This window comes from Rhinatrema bivittatum, chromosome 2 (assembly GCF_901001135.1).
Source record: "Rhinatrema bivittatum chromosome 2, aRhiBiv1.1, whole genome shotgun sequence".
Taxonomy (NCBI): domain Eukaryota; kingdom Metazoa; phylum Chordata; class Amphibia; order Gymnophiona; family Rhinatrematidae; genus Rhinatrema; species Rhinatrema bivittatum.
In genome coordinates, this window is record NC_042616.1 from 356,834,033 (window position 1) to 356,857,512 (window position 23,480).

Below are 23,480 nucleotides of genomic sequence, written 5' to 3' on the forward strand. Positions count from 1 at the left end.
AAAGTAGTTGGGTGAGCTAATATTTGCTTCCTCCTCCACATACTAGTCTTTATTCTGAGGCTGCTGACAGGCTGAAAGTTTGTCCTTGAGCACAGTTGGTCTGGCATCGTTTACTGTAGGTTCAATAGGGTCCTCTGTATACTCTTCTTCACAGGGCTTGCTATTTCTTCCAACCACCATTTCCTATGCTTTTATCCTGGAGTCAGAGTAACCACCCATAGGCTGACATAACAACTCCTGTGCTAAAAATGTGTACCAAGTTTTCAGTGCTGAATTGTTTTTTAAATTACCACTTAAAATACATTACTTATATAATAAAAATGTTATGCACTATTTCTGGTAGCTAAACAATCAGTGCTAAAAAAAAGTACAGTAAAATGGTAGTAAAGTAAAAATAAAAAGTGAGCTAAAATGGTTAACCTTTTACTTTACTACTACTATTAATTTTACTATTAGATGATATTTTTAAATGTTGGGGAATTAGAGGTTAAGTTTAGCTCATAGAATTAATCACTGTTTTACAAAAAATGTAGAGACTCTGGTCTTTGAAGCCCATAACCAGGAAGCCTGAGTCTGGAGCCACAAACCTAGACCAGAAAGCCTCACAGCCATCCCACCCTCTTAATCTCTTGCTCCTAAGACAATATAATCAGTTTATCCACCCACATAACTCCTTGTCCTCTAATGTACCTCACACTTAGCCACTCACCCCCCACCCCCCCACCCCAGCCGATATATCCCCACGCTCATCCCTCCAACTAATGACCCCTTACCCATTTGGGGGATCCAATGGGTTTTGTTAAAAGATTAGTGGTGTGTAAGTTAGTTTGCAGCTCAGTTGGTCAAGGAGTATATGTTGGTAGAGCGAGTGGATCAATGAGGGGTTTGAGGGGATCAGAGTAAACACAGATAGTGAGTTTAATTGGTTTCATCAGCTGGGTTTTGTGGTCTAGACAAATTATAAGTGCTGCCTAGACATTACCTCAATTGGTACAACACACTTGAAAGTTGGATGTGTTTATTTAGCCCTGCTGTAATTAAGTAAACATAGCTACTGTTCAATTAGTGGAACCAAATGATGTATTCCCCAAGCAACACATGAGGTTTGTCTATACCAGTGGTCCTTAAACCTGTTCTGAATTCTTAGCGCCAGTAAGATTTTCAGGAACATAAGAACATAAGAAATTGCCGATCTGGGTCAGACTAGCATCCTGTTTCCAAAAGAGGCCAAACCAGACCACAAGAACCTGGCAATTACCCAAACACTAGGAAGATCCCATGCTACTGATGCAATTAATAGCAGTGGCTATTCCCTAAGTAAACTTGATTAATAGCCGTTAATGGACTTCTTCTCCAAGAACTTATCCAAACCTTTTTTGAACCCAGCTACACTAACCACATTTTCTGGCAACAAATTCCAGAGCTTTATTGTGTGTGAAAAATAATTTTCTCCAATGCATATTTGTCTCCACTGCATGCATGAGACATATGCATGCAATGGAGACAGCGCATACAACTCTATCTCATGTGTATTCATTGTGGTTTATGAACCATCGCCAACCACAAATCCCAGTTGAGGGAACTTTTTAACTCTCTACCTGTGTTTACTCTTGCCTCTGGCTAGACTTAATAGCTGGTATAAATATAGATGGTTGTCAGATACTGAATAATAGAGCGGTTTGGTGCTTAGTAGGTTGATTGGCATAGCAGGAATTATTAATGGGTTGGAGGGCATATTGAGGTATGTCAGTGTGATGCATTCATTGGCACAATGGAGTGGTTTGGCGGCATTAGAGGGTGCAGTAGTGGGTTTGAGAGTTCAGCCAGATTTTTTGTGGATGAGATTTTAAGGGGTGGCCCAAGCCGGGGGGGTGGGGTTATTGGGGGCTTACAGGGTTAACAACCCCCATATTAGAGAACTGGGGTGGGAAGTCAAGCAGAGTTAGGATTTAGTGGGAGGGGGCTAGAGTAAGGGTAGGTTAGTGGGGTGGGGGGGTTATTGGGGGCTTACAGGGTTATTGGTGGGGTGGGGGTTATTGGGGGCTTACAGGGTTAACAACCCCCATATTAGAGAACTGGGGTGGGAAGTCAAGCAGAGTTAGGATTTAGTGGGAGGGGGCTAGAGTAAGGGTAGGAGAATCATAGTGGGGAGTGCAGAGTTTATTGGGTAAGAAAATAGAGTAGGCATGAGTTAATAGGTGGGTAAGTGTTAGGGGCTACAGTAGATTATTGCTCTGGCTCACAGGGACCTCCTACCTTCTCATCCTAGAACTGTCTCCTCCTCTGGTCTCCCAGCCCATCTACACATCCCCCCCTCCCCTCCACAGGCAAGAGTCAGTATACCTACCTCCTCCCCACTCCAGGCAGGGGAGAAGGGAGGGAGGATGGGGCAAGCCCCACTACTCTCAGCTGTAGTAATGCCCCATCCTCCCTCCCCCTCCCCTGAGTGGGGATGAGGGTAGAATACTAACTCCCACCTGGGGGGGATGTGTAGATGGGCTGGGAGACAAGGGAATTTTTAAGTAGGAGGAAAAATATAACTATTTTCAAACAATTTCTAATGAGAATTTTGGTTAGAATGAATGATTAACAGTTTGCTAGATGAACATTTCCTACTTTTTCCAGTGCCATAAAGTTCTTTTAGTGTTAAAATTGATCCCCTTAACATGAATGGAAGCTATTTGCCTACAAAAAGATGGAGTACATATATTCAAACCTTTTTAAAGGCAATCTCAATTTTTATTAACATAAACAGAAAATCACACTAACAATAAATGCTTACCTTTGCAGTATACTTCCAACACAATTTCAGAGAGGGTCAGGAGAGTCTTGCCCCTGGAGACACAGGGGCCTCCTGATCCCAGCTGGGCTTAGACTCATCCCCTTCCCAGCAGGGTTCCACCCACAGAGCTCTTTCTTTCTATAGGATTTAAGGTGGACCAGGCTAAATGCCTGGTCTCACACAGGTCAGTGAGAAGAATAGGGTCAACTCCATCACAGTCTCAAAGAGGTCAAATGTATTTTGTTTAAATCAAGCCCATTGAGAATAAATTAATCCTGATTTAGAAAAAAAACATTTACTAGAAATAAAGAAAATGAATCAAAGATCTGTTCTTTTTATTTTATTGGAATGAGGGTATCAGGTAGAAAATATTGAAATTATGGCTCCTTAGAAAATAAAAGGTTCTTATTTTGCAAATTATCTCACTGTTTGACAATGAAAAATAAATGCATTTGATATATTGTATAAAACAGATACTAAACTCCAGCAGTGAAAAGAAATAATTCCTGTTTATATTTATGACTACAGTATTTGATTAAACATAGTAATCAAAGTTCACAAAATGTACACTTACCAATAACTGTGGATCTTTTTATACTCATAACATTTGTGTACCTTTCTTTATAAAATGTACAGTACATGATACACATTATGCTAAATATTCATGAACAGATTTTATTGAAAATGAATTTTGGGAAACCAGCACGGTTCAGTTAAAACTACTACAAAATCATCTAAGACCATAGTGGAAGTTTATTACAATGTAAAATATGTAAATATATTTCTTTACAAATTATTTCTACCTCTTAACCGAAGTTTTTCCCCCCGTTATTAAACCCCACCTTGTCCAAGATTTTTCCACTAAAAAAGTGAAATAATGAAATTCACAAATTACCTACTTTGACACTAAAGCTAGATAACACGTTTCTGTTAACATAACAGTTTCCCTTGGTAAAAAGTATAAGATTAAAAAACGAAGCTGGTGATGTTGAAGTAAGTACAAAGGAACATTTCATTCTTTCCCAGCTTCTCCATCCACGAAGTGAAATACGCTAGGTCACAGCACCAGAACTGTATTTAGTGTTTCCATTTATTAATAATTCTTGCTCTTTAATGAGCAATATTATGAGTAAATGGTGATCACCTCTCGCCCTCCACCACGTACAAGAAGAACTCTGTTGAGTCCTTCAGTTAAAACCTCCAAGAACTCCATATCTAGTAGACCGTCAAGTCAAGGTATTAATGTTATAAAAGATGGAAAAATGTACTTTAATCAGTTAGAACTGAAATCTACTGCTAAATGGAAGACATAAACCAAGTTATAACTTTGGTGTATAATTTAGATTGTAACTATCTATCTACTAATATAACATTATTGGAGAAATTACTTACCTGATAATTTCATTTTCCTTAGTGTAGACAGATGGACTCAGGACCAATGGGTATAGTGTACTCCTGATAGCAGTTGGAGACGGATAAGATTTCAATCTGACGTCAGCCCTAGTCCATATACCCCTGCAGGAAGTGCAGCTCTTCAGTATTCACCTCGAAAAGCATTGTGGATATATGTATGACTGAATAATTTGACTAACGATTAACTTTATAACTTGGATAACTTGATTAACTTTATAACTTGATTAACTTAATTAATTTGAACCGGTTGAATTGGTTATAGCTGGAGACCGCCAGTGCTCTCAACTGAGAAACATCAACATCCGGTTGGATGGGTGTCCTAGCTGAAGGAAAGCATGGCTTACCCGTGAATCACTCGCTGGGTCACCCGAGAATTCCATAAGTAACGGCAGCCGTGGGTGGGATGCTGAGTCCATCTGTCTACACTAAGGAAAACGAAATTATCAGTTAAGTAATTTCTCCATTTCCTAGCGTGCAGCAGATGGACTCAGGACCAATGGGATGTATAAAATCTACTCCCGAACCGGGTGGGAGGCTGCCCGTGACCCACTTCGTACTGCCCTTGCAAATGCTGTGTCCTCCCGAGCCTGAACATCCAGGCAATAAAATCTGGAGAAGGTGTGGATGGAGGACCATGTCACCGCCCTGCAGATCTTGGCGGGTGACAGCATCTTGATTTCCGCCCAGGACACTGCCTGGGCTCTAGTAGAATGGGCCTTGACTTGTAAAGGCGGTGGCTTGCCTGCTTCTACTTAGGCCGCCTTGATGACTTCTTTGATCCAGCGGGCTATGGTTGCTCGCGAGGCCGCTTCCTCTTGCTTCTTCCCGCTGTGAAGGACGAATAGATGGCCCGTCTTTCGTATGGATTCCGACCTTTCCAGGTATCGGACTAGGAGTCTGCTGACATTGAGATGGCATAGATTTCGAGCCTCTTCCGAATTCTTATGCTCATCTGGTGATGGTAGCGAGATGGTTTGGTTGAGGTAGAAATGAGACACAACTTTGGGGAGGAATGACGGAACAGTGCGTAACTGGATGGTTCCCGGGATGAGTCTGAGGAACGGCTCCCGGCAGGACAGTGCTTGTAGCTCGGATATACGACGGGCCGAACAGACTGCCAGCAGGAAGGCTGTCTTCAATGTTAATAGTCGGAGAGATAGGCCACGGAGAGGTCTGAAGGAGGTTCCTGCTAGGAAATCTAGGACCAGGTTGAGGTTCCAAAGAGGCACCGGCCACTTTAGGGGTGGTCGGATCGGCTTGACTCCTTTCAGAAAGCGGGAGGCATCCGGGTGAGAGGCTATGCTGCTGCTCTCGCTCTTGGTTCCGTAGCATGACAATGCGGCCACCTGTACCTTGATGGAGTTGAGAGACAATCTCTTCTGTAGGCCGTTCTGCAGGAATTCCAAAATCGCAGGAATTTTGACTGAGCGTGGTATGATGTTGCAGTCCTCGCAACAGGCTTCAAATACTCTCCAAATCCTTATGTATGTTAGGGATGTGGAGAACTTGCGTGCTCGGAGTAGGATGTCAATTACTGCCCCAGAGTATCCGCTCTTCCTCAGGCGAGTCTTCTCAATGGTCAGACTGTAAGAGAGAATCGAGTTGGTTCCCTGTGGTGTTCTATCTTGTGGATGATTGCGCCCAAAAGGGGCGCAATCATCCACAAGATACGTACGGTGTAGTTCTGGGACAGTGGATTCCATCTGATAGTAGTGAGCGCTGTAGGGGTCTCATGTGAGCTCATGCCCATGGCACTACTTTCAGTGTGGATGCCATGAGGCCGAGGACTTATAGGTAGTCTCATGCTGTGGGGCGAAGTTCGTTCAACAGGGTTCGTAACTGGGTCATCCGTTTTGATCTCCTTGTCGGTGTCAGGATGACCTTGTCTTGTTTGGTGTTGAACCGGACTCCCAAGTATTCTAGAGATTGGGAGGGCTGCAGGTAGCTCTTGTTTGTGTTGACCACCCACCCAAGGCTCTCCAATAGAGTTTTGACTCTGTTGGTTGCATGGTGGCTTTCCTCTGGGGATTTCGCCCTGATCAGCCAATCGTCTAGATAAGGGTGCACACGGATTCCTTGCTTCCTCAGTGTTGCTGCCACCACCACTATGATCTTGGTGAACGTCCGGGGTGCAGTGGCTAACCCGAATGGTAGTGCCCGGAACTGGCAGTTACGGTCCAGGATCGAGAAGCGTAGAAAACGCTGATGCTCTTGATGGATCAGAATGTGTAGGTAGGCTTCCAAGAGATCCAGGGATGTAAGGAACTCTCTCGGTTGTATCGCCCTTTTTACCGAGTGTAGGGTTTCCATGCAGAAGCAAGGAATCTTCAGGTGACGGTTGACCGCCTTGAGGTCCAGGATGGGTCTGAACATTCCTTCTTTCTTGGGGACGATAAAATAGATGGAATAATGTCCAGTATTTATTTATTGTGGAGGCACCGGTGTTATAGCTCTAAGGCTAGCAATCTGGTCAGTGAAGGTTCCACTGCCATCCTCTTGGAAGGGTCGTGGCAGGGGGATTCTACAAACTTGTCCGGAGGGAGATGGTGGAAATCCAGGTAATATCCCTCTCAAATGATGGATAGGACCCACTTGTCCGAAGTTATCTTGACCCATCTTTGGTAGAATAGGGCAAGTCTGCCCCCTATGGCTTCTTCCTTTGGACGGGTTGGCTGATTTTCATTGTGGGGTATGGCTGGGGCCTGGGCCCGAGCTGGCTCCCCTTTTGTTGTGCTTGTTCTGAAAGGACTGGCTTCGGCCTGTGGGGCGGGCCGCTTGATATGTGCTTCTATATGGGTTGAAGCGCTGTAATCCTCTGCCCCTGGAGGTTCGGGGGAAGGATCGCTGATTTCTCTTATTCCTGTCTTCCGGTAGCCACGGCAGTGGGGACTCGTCCCATTTGTTGGCTAGTTTCTCTAGTTCGCTTCCAAACAGGAGTGTTCCCTTGAAAGGCATCCTTGTGAGTCTCGTTTTGGAGGATGCGTCTGCCACGGCAGATGACACTCCTCTAGCTGCGGTGCGCACCAGATCATAAGCGGTGTCCGCAAGGAATGATTCTGCTGGTTCCAGGGTCTCCCCAGGAGTGTTGTTCCTGGTCTTTGATAAGCAGGCACGTGTCACCACGGCACAGCAGGCCGCGATCCGTAAAGACATAGCGGAGACGTCAAAGGACTGTTTGAGGATAGATTCCAGGCGTCTGTCTTGAGCATCCTTGAGTGCTACTCCTCCCTCCACCGGGATAGTAGTGCACTTCGAGACTGTGCAGAGCATGGCATCCACTTTCGGACATGCCAGGAGATCTTTGGCGGATGGGTCCAGAGGGTACATGGCTGCCAGATCCCCACCCCCCCTTTGAACGTTGTTTCCGGGGCATCCCATTCCAGGTCAATTAGTTGCTGGACAGCTTGTAATAGTGGGAAATGACGGGAGGTCTGACAGAGTCCCTCTAGTAGGGGGTTCATCTTAGGTTCCCCTGAGGCACTTGTGCCCAGGATAGCAAGCTCTTTTAAGCTGTGTGTGACCAGGTCTGGAAGCTCATCCTTGGTGAAGAAGCGTCTCATGGTTCGGTGGGGCTCTGCCCTGGAGGGAGTTCCCCTTCCTCCAGGGGTTCTGAATCCTCATCCAAGTTGTCCGTGTCCTTGAAGATGGGGCTTCTGGGCGGTGGGATCACTTCCCTGGGCATAGAGGGTCCCGGGATGTTGAGGTCCTCTGGTGAAGCTTGTGGCCGTATTATAGGAGGCCCTGGTTGCTTGTGGACGAAGGTATGCAGACCATTGAAGAATTCCACCCAGGAGATAGATGCTGGGTCTAGACTAAGGGGCACCGTGTCCCTGGGGAGCCCCTGTTTGAGGGGGGGTCCTGCTGTGCAATGCTAGGTCCGGCGTACTGTTCGAGAGGCTTGAACCCGGTACCGGCTGAGGAGGGCCATGAGTTGGATCCCCTAGTGCCTCTTCGCACTGTATACACAGGGCCATGGCCTCCTCATGCTGGGCAAAGGCCCTGAGCCTTGAGTTTCTTTTCCGGTGGTGCCATGGCTTGTGCGCGAAAAATACAGTTGTGCGCTCCGGTGCGTCAAAGTTGTGCGCGTAGGTTTGGTGCTCGCTCAGGGTGATGTGCCCGCTGTTATGCGCACAGATTGAAGTTATGCGCCCGGCACAGTAAGCGTGTGGCTATGCGCGTCACTTATGCGCATGGTACTTTGGTGCGCAATGTTGTGCGCACAAGGTATTTGTGCGCACGGCTCGCCTCTGTGTGCACGGATCGGAATGGCGGACAGGGTAGCGAACAGATCAAAATGGTGACTGCGACCACGCAGACAATGTGGCGACCACCTTGGAGGGTCTCCACGTGGGAGGACCCTTGGATCTGACCGGGGTCTAGCCCTGCTAGGGCAGATCAACCCAGTGGCATTGGTCCCGGCTGGTGACCTGTGCGACTCCTCGAGCTTTGGAGACCGGAGACTTTTAAATAGATTTCTACCTTACCTTGTTTCGGCGCTTCCCAGTCTCGTTCCGGGCGGTCTCTGGCTGCAAGGGGAGAGGGAAAATACCTTCACTGCCGTGCTCGAAGTTGCACCCGCTGCCTCTCAGCCTCACCCGATGTCGGGGGCTAGGACCCCACCGAGGGTCGGCCGCCGGACCGAGGCTTACCTCCAAGGGAACAAGGAAATCGCCTCGGGAATTCTCAACTGGGGGAGGGACCCAATGTGTGTCACCACAGGAGAGCGGAACTCTTCTGTAGAGGTAAGATTTCTTCTTATTTTGGTTTTCCTTTGGTAAGATTACTCTAACACTATGCGAGCGTGCATAGAGTCCCTAATTGCTATGGAGACAGAAAATACTGAAGAGCTGGCACTTCCTGCAGGGGTATATGTACTAGGGCTGATGTCAGATTGAAATCTGATCCGTCTCCAACTGCTATCAGGAGTACACTATACCCATCGGTCCTGAGTCCATCTGCTACACGCTAGGAAAATATATATTCTGACTTGTTGAAATACCAACAATAAACAGGAAAACTACTTGAATGTTCAATCATCTCCTATGTTAGCATCAAGATGTTTAAATGACAAATTTGTACACCAAATATCTACTTTTATGACAGTTGAAATTGTCATGTTTTTATTTAACATTACAACACAGGTAGAGACCTTTTATCAATCAAACCACTTGATTCACTGACTGTTCTAAGGTATTTCTGTAAAATGCTGCTTGCTTATTTTTTCAAGCAGCAACTTTGTGAAAATTAAATAAAATATAATTTGTACCTGCTTAACATTTTTAGAAAGTAGCTATGAAGTAGACAATATGGTTTCAGATGAACTTAGTTGCATGTACTGTCAATGTGATCTGATTATGTAGCACAGTACATTACAGCAGAGAAAGACTCATGTATCTGGTCCAGGTAAGGTCTTTAGCGGCTGTACTTGGAAAATCTACCTATTATTTATAGCTACTGAGGCTGCAAGAACAATGAAATCAGCTGCCTCTACTCTGGTTAAAAGTTTTATAGTTTTATAGTTTATTAGTTTTTATATACCGTCGCAACAGTAGGACCTTCACAATGGTTTACAATACAATGAAAGTAACGAAAATACAATAAATCATTAAAAAATACTGGTAAATAAGTCGCTATAAATAAGAGGATTAAGATAAATATTGCCATATGAATGCAGTAGAGGGCAGAGAGTAACTGAAGAAAACACTGTCATTTCTAAATTCTTGCTTGAGGGATCCTATTTTAATTATTTTTATTTGCTTAACTGATTCAAAAAGATAATTTCTTAGTGATTTATGTACTTGCCGAGGGCTACTCCTTTTGTTTGAACTACCAATAAACTATTTAATCTTGAAACTGACTGGCTTGAGTATTCTTCATACCACTTTACCACTGCAGTAAGAAACAGTTACCTCTATTACTAAGAGGCGATCCTTATCTTTCCTGAAACCTGCAAATGTTTTTGCCATTAATGGTATCAGTGGATTAGCATAAAAGTCTTTTTTCTCACTGAAAGGAGAAATTGTTTACAGCCAGAGAAGCACCTGTTCTTATTTTGGATCAGAAGATTGGAAAACTTCCTGTATCCACTTTGAGTACTTCCCCACTTGAGGAAGACTATGCTTCCTCTTAATTCATAGGTCATTTGTTAGGTTCCAAACCACTACTAACCTCAAGTCTACTGTTCCACTTTCTACATCTTACCAACCATTCTCTTTTCTGCCCTTTCCACTTCTTTCAAGCTTCAAAGTTTTCTCATCCAGCCATCTCTACTCTCACTGACAGCATCTCATCCTCATCACATCATCTATTCTCCATATTCTCCAATTCCTCCTCCTCCCAACTAGGGATATCACTCCGTTCTGATCTTCCAAGGCAGCTTTCACCTCATCTGTGCACATCAAACCATTAAAAGAATCAAACCTTTAAAAGAATCAAACCTTTAAAAAGGTTTGATTCTTTTAAAAGAATCAAACCTTTAAAAGAATCAAACCTTTAAAAGAATCAATCTCGATAACAATGGAATACTGGGACAATTGCCTACTAGAAATCAAACACCTCCTCAACAGCCTAAATTTAGTCCTCAATGCGTCGAAAACGGAATATCTCCTTATAGCACCTGAAAACAACAATACACTTTCAAAGCCTCCAACACTCCTACAAACCACCCATGTAAGAGATCTAGGAGCCTTCTTAGATAATCGTCTTAGCCTCAAACCATTCATTAACAGAACTACCAAAGACTGCTTCCACAAATTACATATCCTGAAAAGAATAAAGCCACTTTTCCACGCGCATCACTTTAGATCAATCCTGCAAGCAATAATCTTCTCCAAACTAGATTATTGCAATTCTCTTCTACTAGGCCTCCCAGCTTCCTACACCAAGCCTCTACAAATGGTACAGAACACAGCAGCCAGAATCCTCACAAACTCTAGAAAAATCGACCACATCTCTCCCATCCTCAAAGACCTTCATTGGTTACCGATCCACTTCAGAATTATGTATAAAACCATCATGATTATCTACAAGAACATCCATCAACACACTCAACTCGACCTACAAATCCCTTTTAAAAAACACACATCAGACAGACCCATCAGGGAACACTACAAAGAATCACTACAGGTTCCACATGCCAAAACCTACCATCATAAATCCTACAGCTCAAGAGCTCTCTCATCAGCAGGTCCAATCCTTTGGAACTCCATCCCACCGGACTTAAGACAAGAACCATGCGCTCCAACTTTTAGGAAAAGACTAAAAACTTGGCTTTTTAAAAAAGCTTTCCCAGATCTGGATTAAATTCCCCACTCATCATCAGCATAAACACAAAAGTTAGGAACTGTAAAAAAATAAATCCCACTAACTTCACACGCAGTCACACCAAATTTTTATTATACTTCACAACAATATCATATCTGATCATTTTTCTACACACCTATATTTTATATTTTATAATATTATACATATTTATTAATTGATACAGCTGGTTAAAATGCTAATAGTCGTTCTACAATTCCTCCCCTTTCATATCCAAGTTATTTTTCCATGTTTTTTGTAACTTTCTCACATCCAAAATATTGTTATAATATTTGTTAAGTTTCATACTATATTTGTTGTTGTATTGGGAAATGTTCTTTACTTTGTTACTCTCTGTCTTTACTCACATTGTTAATTGTAAACCGGGTTGATGTGATTCCGATCATGAAACTCGGTATAATAAAAATAATAAATAAATAAAAAAAAATACTCTGCCAATATTAACCCTATTCTCCTCTTCCTTCCCTATTGTCTCCCATTCTCAAGTTGCCTGTGGAATATCCACTCTATTGCCATCAAGCTTGCCTACATTCATGATCTCTTTCTTTCTCATATTCTTCATCTTCTTGCTTTCACTGAAACTTAGCTTTCCGCTGAGGACTCTCCTTCAGGTGCTGCTGTCTGTCATGGAGATTATTTTTTCTCCCACACACTGTGGTTGTGGTGCTAGACTGCTGCTCTTCACCTCCTATACTTTTTAACTCCTCCTCCTCCACTTCAATCCCACTCCTTTTCTTGAGGCCCACTCCACCTACTTATTCATTCCACTACCTCTCTGGGTAGCTATCATTTATTGACCTCTTCTTCCTTTCTCACTCTTTGCTTTCCTTTTTCCTTGAATCACCTTCCCCTTTCATTTCCCCTTTGTGCACCCCTTCGTGCAATCCGTAGTCTGGATATATTTAAACACTTAAAAATTAATCTTTGCGAATGGATGTCTCTATATTAATATTAACATGTCTGTAACCTTTACCATGTTTGTAAACCGTTATGATGGCTTTATAATGAAGCTGAATGACGGTATATAAAACCTGATAAACAAATAAATAAATAAATAAATTAGTTTTGGGGATTTTAACTCCATGTCGATGACCCTTCTGCTTCAAAACTCCTTGCCTTTACCTCCTCATTTGACCGCTAATTCGGCTCTACTACCTACACATACCAGCATGACCACTCCCCTAACTTAGTTCTCTTTTCCAACTGCTGTCTCTCTGTTATCTCTGCCATCACAGACCATCATCTCAAAACTTTCATACTAAAGCACCCTTTCCCATAGCCTTGTCCAACTGCAACACGTCAGGAATCTCAGTCTATTGAGATCTGTATCTTCTCTTCCACTACATTGGCTGAGTCAGTTAATTAGATAGTTTCTTCTTACAATACTATATCTTCCTCTGCTTTAAGTAGTTTTGCCCCTCTCCTTTTCCGTCCTATGGGTGCACCAAACCCCAGCCTTGGCTTTCCCCCATAATTCACATCCTATATTCCTATGCTTGCTCTGAAGAGTGTCTCTGGCTAAAATCTTATGCTGACTTCCTTTTAGTTTGCTATTGTACTTGCCAAGCAAAACTACTCTGTATAGCAGTGAATGATGACATAGACTTAATTGGCATCTCAGATACATGGTGGAAGGAAGACAACCAATGGGACAGTGCTATACCGGGGTACAAATTATATTGCAATGACAGAAAAGAACACCCGAGAGACGGTGTGGTGCTTTATGTCCGGGATGGCATAGAGTCCAACAGGATAAACATCCTGCACAAGACTAAATGCACAATTGAATCTTTATGGGTAGAAATCCCTTGTGTGTCAGGGAAGACTATAGTGATAGGAGCATACTACCGTCCACCTGGTCAAGATGGTGAGACTGACAGTGAAATGCTAAAAGAAATTAGGGAACCTAACCAAATTGGTAGTGCGGTAATAATGGGAGACTTCAATTACCAATCATAAACAGAAGCACACCTTGCACATAAGCAAGTACTCAAGAACACTGGTGCACGTAAATGAGTATATTTTCCATTCAATGGTAAATAACTGTTTTATTATTGCAAATGTTCCAATATCCTTACTGTGGCAACTCCATACAAAGTAACAGTCAAGAGTTACAGGTCCCCCGACACGGTCCCGTGTTTCGCGGTGGCTGCATCGGGAGGGACCGGATGATATTCAAAATCTGGAATATAACATGAGTAATCAAACATGGAAAAAGACAGGCTGCAGAAAAACAAGTTACAGTGGGTAATCACATACCTTATAGACAATCATCAGGAGCGCGGGCATCCTCTGCATTTGACAAACATTTAAAGGGCAAAAAGGCGCGAAAGCTAGCTCTCGCGAGATGCTGAGAATGACAGGAAAGCACCTGTAATCGGGTTAACAAATTAACAAAAGAACTGGTGAACCGGTTACAGTAAATATTAACATATCTTATACGCAGGCATCAGGGGAGCATGGGTTATTTTTCCCTATATGCATCACCTTGCACTTATCCACATTAAATTTCATCTGCAATTTTGATGCCCAGTTTTCCAGCCTCACAAGGTCTTCCTGCAATTTATCACAGTCTGCTCTTGATTTAACTACTCTGAACAGTTTTGTATCATCCGCAAATTTGATTACCTCACTTGTCGTATTTCTTTCCAGATCATTTATAAATATATTGAAAAGTAAGGGTCCCAATACAGATCCCTGAGGCACTCCACTGCCCACTCCCTTCCACTGAGAAAATTGTCCATTTAATCCTATTCTCTGTTTCCTGTCTTTTAGCCAGTTTGTAATCCTCGAAAGGACATCGCCACCTATCCCAAGACTTTTTATTTTTCCTAGAAGCCTCTCATGAGGAACTTTATCAAATGCCTTCTGAAAATCCAAGTATACTACATCTACTGGGTCACCTTTATCCACATGTTTATTAACTCCCTCAAAAAAGTGAAGCAGATTTGTGAGGCAAGACTTGCCTTGGGTAAAGCCATGCTGACTTTGTTCCATTAAACCATGTCTTTCTATATGTTCTGTGATTTTGATGTTTAGAATACTTTCCACTATTTTTCCTGGCACTGAAGTCAGTCTAACTGGCCTGTAGTTTCCCGGATCGCCCCTGGAGCCCTTTTTAAATATGGGGGTTACATTAGCTATCCTCCAGTCTTCAGGTACAATGGATGATTTTAATGATGGGTTACAAATTTTTACTAATAGGTCTGAAATTTCATTTTTTAGTTCCTTCAGAACTCTGGGGAGTATAACATCCGGTCCAGGTGATTTACTACTCTTCAGTTTGTCAGTCAGGTCTACCACATCTTCTAGGTTCACCGTGATTTGGTTCAGTCCATCTGAATCATTACCCATGAAAACCTTCTCCAGTACAGGTACCTCCCCAACATCCTCTTTAGTAAACACCGAAGCAAAGAAATAATTTAATCTTTCCGCGATGGCCTTGTCTTCTCTATGTGCCCCTTTAACCCCTCGATCATCTAACAGTCCAACTGACTCCCTCACAGGCTTTCGGCTACGGATATATTTTAAAAAGTTTTTACTGTGAGTTTTTGCCTCTATGGCCAACTTCTTTTCAAATTCTCTCTTAGCCTGTCTTATGAATGTCTTACATTTAACTTGCCAACGTTTATGCATTATCCTATTTTCTTCTGTTGGATCCTTCTTCCAATTTTTGAATGAAGATCTTTTGGCTAAAATAGCTTCTTTCACCTCCCCTTTTAACCATGCCGGTAATCGTTTTGCCTTCTTTCCACCTTTCTCAATGTGTGGAATACATCTGTATTGTGCTTCTAGATTGGTATTTTTTAACAATGACCACACCTCTTGCACACTTTTTACTTTTGTAGCTGCTCCTTTCAGTTTTTTCCTAACTATTTTTCTCATTTTATCAAAGTTTCCCTTTTGAAAGTTTAGCACGAGAGCCGTGGATTTGCTTACTGTCCCCCTTCCAGTCATTAAATCAAATTTGATCATATTATGATCACTATTGCCAAGCGGCCCCACCACCGTTACCTCTCTCACCAAATCCTGTTCTCCACTGAGAATTAGATCTAAAATTGCTCCCTCTCTCGTCTGTTCCTGAACCAATTGCTCCATAAAACTATCATTTATTCCATCCAGGAACTTTATTTCTCTAGTGTGTCCCGATGATACATTTACCCAGTCAATATTGGGGTAATTGAAGTCTCAAGAACACTGGTGCAGGTAAATGAGTATATTTTCCATTCAATGGTAAATAACTGTTTTATTATTGCAAATGTTCCAATATCCTTACTGTGGCAACTCCATACAAAGTAACAGTCAAGAGTTACAGGTCCCCCGACACGGTCCCGTGTTTCGCGGTGGCTGCATCGGGAGGGACCGGATGATATTCAAAATCTGGAATATAACATGAGTAATCAAACATGGAAAAAGACAGGCTGCAGAAAAACAAGTTACAGTGGGTAATCACATACCTTATAGACAATCATCAGGAGCGCGGGCATCCTCTGCATTTGACAAACATTTAAAGGGCAAAAAGGCGCGAAAGCTAGCTCTCGCGAGATGCTGAGAATGACAGGAAAGCACCTGTAATCGGGTTAACAAATTAACAAAAGAACTGGTGAACCGGTTACAGTAAATATTAACATATCTTATACGCAGGCATCAGGGGAGCGCTCTCAGCATTAGACAAACATTTAAAAGCAGAAGGACACGGAAAATCCGTGCTCCCAAGATGCTGTAAATAACAGGAAGACACCTATAAAACAGTCAACAAAGATCCTAGTAAAACTGATACCATTCGATATCTTTGTTGAGACCATGAGGGGAGACTGAGTTAAGGGTGAAAATCCAGCGCTGCTCTCTCCGACCAAGCATACCGGGAAAATCTCCACCTCGTAGGGGGGGCGAGACCACCTCTAATACAAGGAAGGAGAGATCAGCGATGGAGTGACCAGCATGGATCCAATGCATTACAAGAGGTTCGTCAGTTCTAGATGATCTGATGTTGGAGCAGTGCTCGATAATGCGTGTCTTAATCATCCGTGAGGTTTTCCCCACGTATATAAGCGAGCAGGGACAATAAATCACGTAAACAACACCTTTGGTGCAGCAGTTTGACTGAGAGTATAATTTGAACTCACGTCCAGACCCAGGGTGTTTAAATACTGTCAATGACTCTGTGTGGCTGCACATCGTGCAGCGACCACAGGGGTTATGACCACCAATGGTGCGTGAGTGGTGTCGCGTAGGTGATGAGGATGTATGAACAAGGCGATCTCTCAGATTTGTAGCTCTTTTGAAAGTGAAGCGAGGGGGACCATGCATCAGATCAGTGAGGGACAGGGCCGACCAGTGACGTTTAATCATGTTCACAATGGATCTTCCGACAGTGGAAAAGGGAAGAATGCAGTTGTAAGAAATATCATCTGGCTGTGTGGAGGGACTAAAGAGCCAGTCCCGGTGTGTGTACAAGGCCCGTTTAAAGGCTTTTTTCACAATCCGGGCTGGATATCCCCTTTCAACAAACCGGGTAAATAAGCCATCTGATTGGGAAAGAAATTCCATCCGTGAGGAGCAAAGGCGCCGAAGCCTTAAAAATTGCCCCGTCGGTATGTTATCCCGGAGTGCCCGGGGGTGACAGCTGTTATAGGCGAGCAGTGTATTTCGATCAGTGTTCTTGCGAAACAGGGTAGTGTCAAAATGGTCCCCATTCCAAGAAATCGAAATGTCCAAAAAGGATATCTGGGAGGGGTGCATGCAGTGATTAAATTGGATATGGGAATTGATTGAATTCACCCAATCCAAGAACATGAAAAACTGTATGTTGGAGCCTGTCCAGATGATAAAAATATCGTCGATGTAGCGAAGCCATACATGGATGAATTGAGACCATCTAGACGGATAGATATAAGCGGTTTCATATTCATCCATGTATAGGCACGCCAGACTGGGTGCCATGGTGGCGCCCATGGCTGTCCCCTTGATCTGTTGGTATATCACATCTTGGAAACGAAAAAAATTTTTGGTCAGTGCAATTTCGACAAGTTGTACCAGAAACGATGTGGTAACCCTGTGTGGTGGACGTGTGTTCAGCACTTTTTCAATAACAGTAAGGGCCTCATTTTGAGGAATGTTTGAATAAAGTGAAACCACATCCAATGTAATAAGGAAAATGGGCTGAGAAACTTCAATACCTGATAACAATGTCATAAAATGGGAGGAATCCCGGACATAAGATCTAATACGGGGTACCAAAGGTTTCAAAAAAACGTCCACAAATTGGGACAGTGGTTCGAGCAAGGATCCAATGCCGGACACAATGGGGCGACCCGGGGGATGTGTCAAAGACTTGTGTATCTTGGGGAGGGTATAAAATAGAGGCATAACAGGGTAGGAGGAAATCAAAAATTTGGCTTCTTTATTGGTGATCATATGGGAATCAAGGGCTGATTGAACAACAGATTTGATATCCTGAAGTAGAGATTCCGTGGGGTCTGAGGGAAGGGGAATATAGAAAGAAGTATCCCCAAGTTGTCTCAACGCTTCCGCTTCATAATCTAGTCTGTCTAGGATTACAATACCACCCCCCTTATCAGCTGGCTTAATGACAATGGTAGTGTCGTTGGCACTCCGGGATAACATACCGACGGGGCAATTTTTAAGGCTTCGGCGCCTTTGCTCCTCACGGATGGAATTTCTTTCCCAATCAGATGGCTTATTTACCCGGTTTGTTGAAAGGGGATATCCAGCCCGGATTGTGAAAAAAGCCTTTAAACGGGCCTTGTACACACACCGGGACTGGCTCTTTAGTCCCTCCACACAGCCAGATGATATTTCTTACAACTGCATTCTTCCCTTTTCCACTGTCGGAAGATCCATTGTGAACATGATTAAACGTCACTGGTCGGCCCTGTCCCTCACTGATCTGATGCATGGTCCCCCTCGCTTCACTTTCAAAAGAGCTACAAATCTGAGAGATCGCCTTGTTCATACATCCTCATCACCTACGCGACACCACTCACGCACCATTGGTGGTCATAACCCCTGTGGTCGCTGCACGATGTGCAGCCACACAGAGTCATTGACAGTATTTAAACACCCTGGGTCTGGACGTGAGTTCAAATTATACTCTCAGTCAAACTGCTGCACCAAAGGTGTTGTTTACGTGATTTATTGTCCCTGCTCGCTTATATACGTGGGGAAAACCTCACAGATGATTAAGACACGCATTATCGAGCACTGCTCCAACATCAGATCATCTAGAACTGACGAACCTCTTGTAATGCATTGGATCCATGCTGGTCACTCCATCGCTGATCTCTCCTTCCTTGTATTAGAGGTGGTCTCGCCCCCCCTACGAGGTGGAGATTTTCCCGGTATGCTTGGTCGGAGAGAGCAGCGCTGGATTTTCACCCTTAACTCAGTCTCCCCTCATGGTCTCAACAAAGATATCGAATGGTATCAGTTTTACTAGGATCTTTGTTGACTGTTTTATAGGTGTCTTCCTGTTATTTACAGCATCTTGGGAGCACGGATTTTCCGTGTCCTTCTGCTTTTAAATGTTTGTCTAATGCTGAGAGCGCTCCCCTGATGCCTGCGTATAAGATATGTTAATATTTACTGTAACCGGTTCACCAGTTCTTTTGTTAATTTGTTAACCCGATTACAGGTGCTTTCCTGTCATTCTCAGCATCTCGCGAGAGCTAGCTTTCGCGCCTTTTTGCCCTTTAAATGTTTGTCAAATGCAGAGGATGCCCGCGCTCCTGATGATTGTCTATAAGGTATGTGATTACCCACTGTAACTTGTTTTTCTGCAGCCTGTCTTTTTCCATGTTTGATTACTCATGTTATATTCCAGATTTTGAATATCATCCGGTCCCTCCCGATGCAGCCACCGCGAAACACGGGACCGTGTCGGGGGACCTGTAACTCTTGACTGTTACTTTGTATGGAGTTGCCACAGTAAGGATATTGGAACATTTGCAATAATAAAACAGTTATTTACCATTGAATGGAAAATATACTCATTTACCTGCACCAGTGTTCTTGAGACTTCAATTACCCCAATATTGACTGGGTAAATGTATCATCGGGACACACTAGAGAAATAAAGTTCCTGGATGGAATAAATGATAGTTTTATGGAGCAATTGGTTCAGGAACAGACGAGAGAGGGAGCAATTTTAGATCTAATTCTCAGTGGAGAACAGGATTTGGTGAGAGAGGTAACGGTGGTGGGGCCGCTTGGCAATAGTGATCATAATATGATCAAATTTGATTTAATGACTGGAAGGGGGACAGTAAGCAAATCCACGGCTCTCGTGCTAAACTTTCAAAAGGGAAACTTTGATAAAATGAGAAAAATAGTTAGGAAAAAACTGAAAGGAGCAGCTACAAAAGTAAAAAGTGTGCAAGAGGTGTGGTCATTGTTAAAAAATACCAATCTAGAAGCACAATACAGATGTATTCCACACATTGAGAAAGGTGGAAAGAAGGCAAAACGATTACCGGCATGGTTAAAAGGGGAGGTGAAAGAAGCTATTTTAGCCAAAAGATCTTCATTCAAAAATTGGAAGAAGGATCCAACAGAAGAAAATAGGATAATGCATAAACGTTGGCAAGTTAAATGTAAGACATTCATAAGACAGGCTAAGAGAGAATTTGAAAAGAAGTTGGCCATAGAGGCAAAAACTCACAGTAAAAACTTTTTAAAATATATCCGTAGCCGAAAGCCTGTGAGGGAGTCAGTTGGACTGTTAGATGATCGAGGGGTTAAAGGGGCACATAGAGAAGACAAGGCCATCGCGGAAAGATTAAATTATTTCTTTGCTTCGGTGTTTACTAAAGAGGATGTTGGGGAGGTACCTGTACTGGAGAAGGTTTTCATGGGTAATGATTCAGATGGACTGAACCAAATCACGGTGAACCTAGAAGATGTGGTAGACCTGACTGACAAACTGAAGAGTAGTAAATCACCTGGACCGGATGTTATACTCCCCAGAGTTCTGAAGGAACTAAAAAATGAAATTTCAGACCTATTAGTAAAAATTTGTAACCCATCATTAAAATCATCCATTGTACCTGAAGACTGGAGGATAGCTAATGTAACCCCCATATTTAAAAAGGGCTCCAGGGGCGATCCGGGAAACTACAGGCCAGTTAGACTGACTTCAGTGCCAGGAAAAATAGTGGAAAGTATTCTAAACATCAAAATCACAGAACATATAGAAAGACATGGTTTAATGGAACAAAGTCAGCATGGCTTTACCCAAGGCAAGTCTTGCCTCACAAATCTGCTTCACTTTTTTGAGGGAGTTAATAAACATGTGGATAAAGGTGACCCAGTAGATGTAGTATACTTGGATTTTCAGAAGGCATTTGATAAAGTTCCTCATGAGAGGCTTCTAGGAAAAATAAAAAGTCTTGGGATAGGTGGCGATGTCCTTTCGAGGATTACAAACTGGCTAAAAGACAGGAAACAGAGAATAGGATTAAATGGACAATTTTCTCAGTGGAAGGGAGTGGGCAGTGGAGTGCCTCAGGGATCTGTATTGGGACCCTTACTTTTCAATATATTTATAAATGATCTGGAAAGAAATACGACAAGTGAGGTAATCAAATTTGCGGATGATACAAAACTGTTCAGAGTAGTTAAATCAAGAGCAGACTGTGATAAATTGCAGGAAGACCTTGTGAGGCTGGAAAACTGGGCATCAAAATTGCAGATGAAATTTAATGTGGATAAGTGCAAGGTGATGCATATAGGGAAAAATAACCCATGCTATGGTTACACAATGTTAGGTTCCATATTAGGTGCTACTACCCAAGAAAGAGATCTAGGCGTCATAGTGGATAATACATTGAAATCGTCGGTTCAGTGTGCTGCGGCAGTCAAAAAAGCAAACAGAATGTTGGGAATTATTAGAAAGGGAATGGTGAATAAAACGGAAAATGTCATAATGCCTCTGTATCGCTCCATTGTGAGACCACACCTTGAATACTGTGTACAATTCTGGTCGCCGCATCTCAAAAAAGATAATAGCGATGGAGAAGGTACAGAGAAGGGCTACCAAAATGATAAGGGGAATGGAACAACTCCCCTATGAGGAAAGACTAAAGAGGTTAGGACTTTTCAGCTTGGAGAAGAGATGGCTGAGGGGGATATGATAGAGGTGTTTAAAATCATGAGAGGTCTAGAACAGGTAGATGTGAATCTTTTTTTACTCTTTCGGATAATAGAAAGACTAGGGGGCACTCCATGAAGTTAGCATGTGGCACATTTAAAACTAATTGGAGAAAGTTCTTTTTTACTCAACGTACAATTAAACTCTGGAATTTGTTGCCAGAGGATGTGGTTAGTACAGTTAGTATAGCTGTGTTTAAAAAAGGATTGGATATGTTCTTGGAGAAGTCCATTACCTGCTATTAATTAAGTTGACTTAGATAATAACCACCGCTATTACTAGCAACTGTAACATGGAATAGACTTAGTTTTTGGGGTACCTGCCAGGTTCTTATGGCCTGGATTGGCCACTGTTGGAAACAGGATGCTGGGCTTGATGGACCCTTGGTCTGACCCAGTATGGCATGTTCTTATGTTCTTACCCTCCAAACCTTGCCATCTCTTTGCCATACTCAATTCCTTAATCAAAATGTATTCGCTTCCTCCATCCTCCACCTTCACTCTGCCCAGACTATGACGGACTACTTCCATGACAAGGTTCAGAAAATTAATCTCAAATTCTGAAATAGATCACCTCTATCTTCCCCCACTTCATTCCTCTCTTCCCTGTTACTCTCTCATTTTCTAAAATGACAATGGAGAAAACTGCCCATCTTTTTAACTCCTCCAGACTCACTACTTGATCCTCTGGCTCAATTTCCATCCAGCTTATCAGTTCTTTTTTTCCCTGCAATCACCCCTTCCACCCTCAATCTGTCACTTTCCACTGCCACCTTTTCTGCTGCATTCAAACATGCTGTGATCACGCCTCTCCTCAAAAAACCCTCACTGAACCCCAATTGACCTAACATCCTATCTCCCTCCTCCCTTTTGTATCCAAACTATTCAAACATGCTGTTTACCTCTACTGTCTGTCTGACTTTCTTTCTTCTCAAGCCATTCTCAATCCATTCTAATCTGGGTTTTGCCCTCTACATTCCACATAAATAGCCCTTGCCAAAGTCTTTAATGACCTGTTTTTCACCATAACCAAATGACTTTGGTGGATCCTTATCCACCTTGACCTGTCTGCTGCTTCTTACATTGATGATCACCACCTATTTCTTGGCACTCTATCCCCACTTGGATTTAAGGGTTCTCTCCTGTCCTAGTTAGAACATAGTATTTGCTATACTGGGTCAGACCAAAGGTCCATGAAGCTCAGTATCCTGTTTCCACAATACCTGGCAGGATCCCAAAAGGTAGAGAGATTCCATGATGCTTATCTCAGGAATAAGAAATGGATTTCCCCAAGTCCATCTCAATAATGGTTTATGGACTTTTCTTCCAAGAAATGGTCCAAACCTTTTTAAGAACATAAGAAATTGCCATACTGGGTCAGACCAAGGGCCCATTAAGTCCAGCATCCTGTTTCTAACAGTTGTCAATCCAGGCTACAAGTACTTGGCAAATACCCAAACCCTAAGTAGAGCTCATGCTATTGATGCCAGTAATAGCAGTGGCTATTCCCTAGGTCAACTTGATTAAGAGATTAATTGACTTCACCTCCAAGAACTTATCCAAACCTTTTTTAAACCCAGTAACACTAATTGAACTAACCACATCTTCTGGCAACAAATTCCAGAGCTTGTGTGTTGAGTGAAAAAGAATTTTCTCCGATTAGTTTTAAATGTGTTACCTGCTAACTTCATGGAGCGCCCCCTAGTCCTCTATTATCTGAAAGAGTAAATTACCAATTCACATCTACCCATTCTAGACCTCTCATGATTTTAAAGACCTCTATCATATCCCCCCCTCA

General features: G+C 42.9%; 1 protein-coding gene across 3 annotated transcripts in view; it reads right to left on the reverse strand.

Annotated features, from left to right (window-relative positions):
• Window positions 1-3,107: 3,107 nt before the first annotated feature.
• SLC12A7 (solute carrier family 12 member 7) overlaps window positions 3,108-23,480 on the reverse strand; it is a 485,337-nt gene continuing 464,964 nt past the window's right edge. For all 3 annotated transcript variants that reach the window (XM_029589924.1, XM_029589923.1, XM_029589925.1), the window contains one exon: window positions 3,108-3,997. In XM_029589924.1, coding sequence (XP_029445784.1) covers window positions 3,906-3,997 — 92 coding nt within the window. In that variant the 3' untranslated portion in view covers window positions 3,108-3,905. The remainder of the gene's footprint in view (window positions 3,998-23,480) is intronic.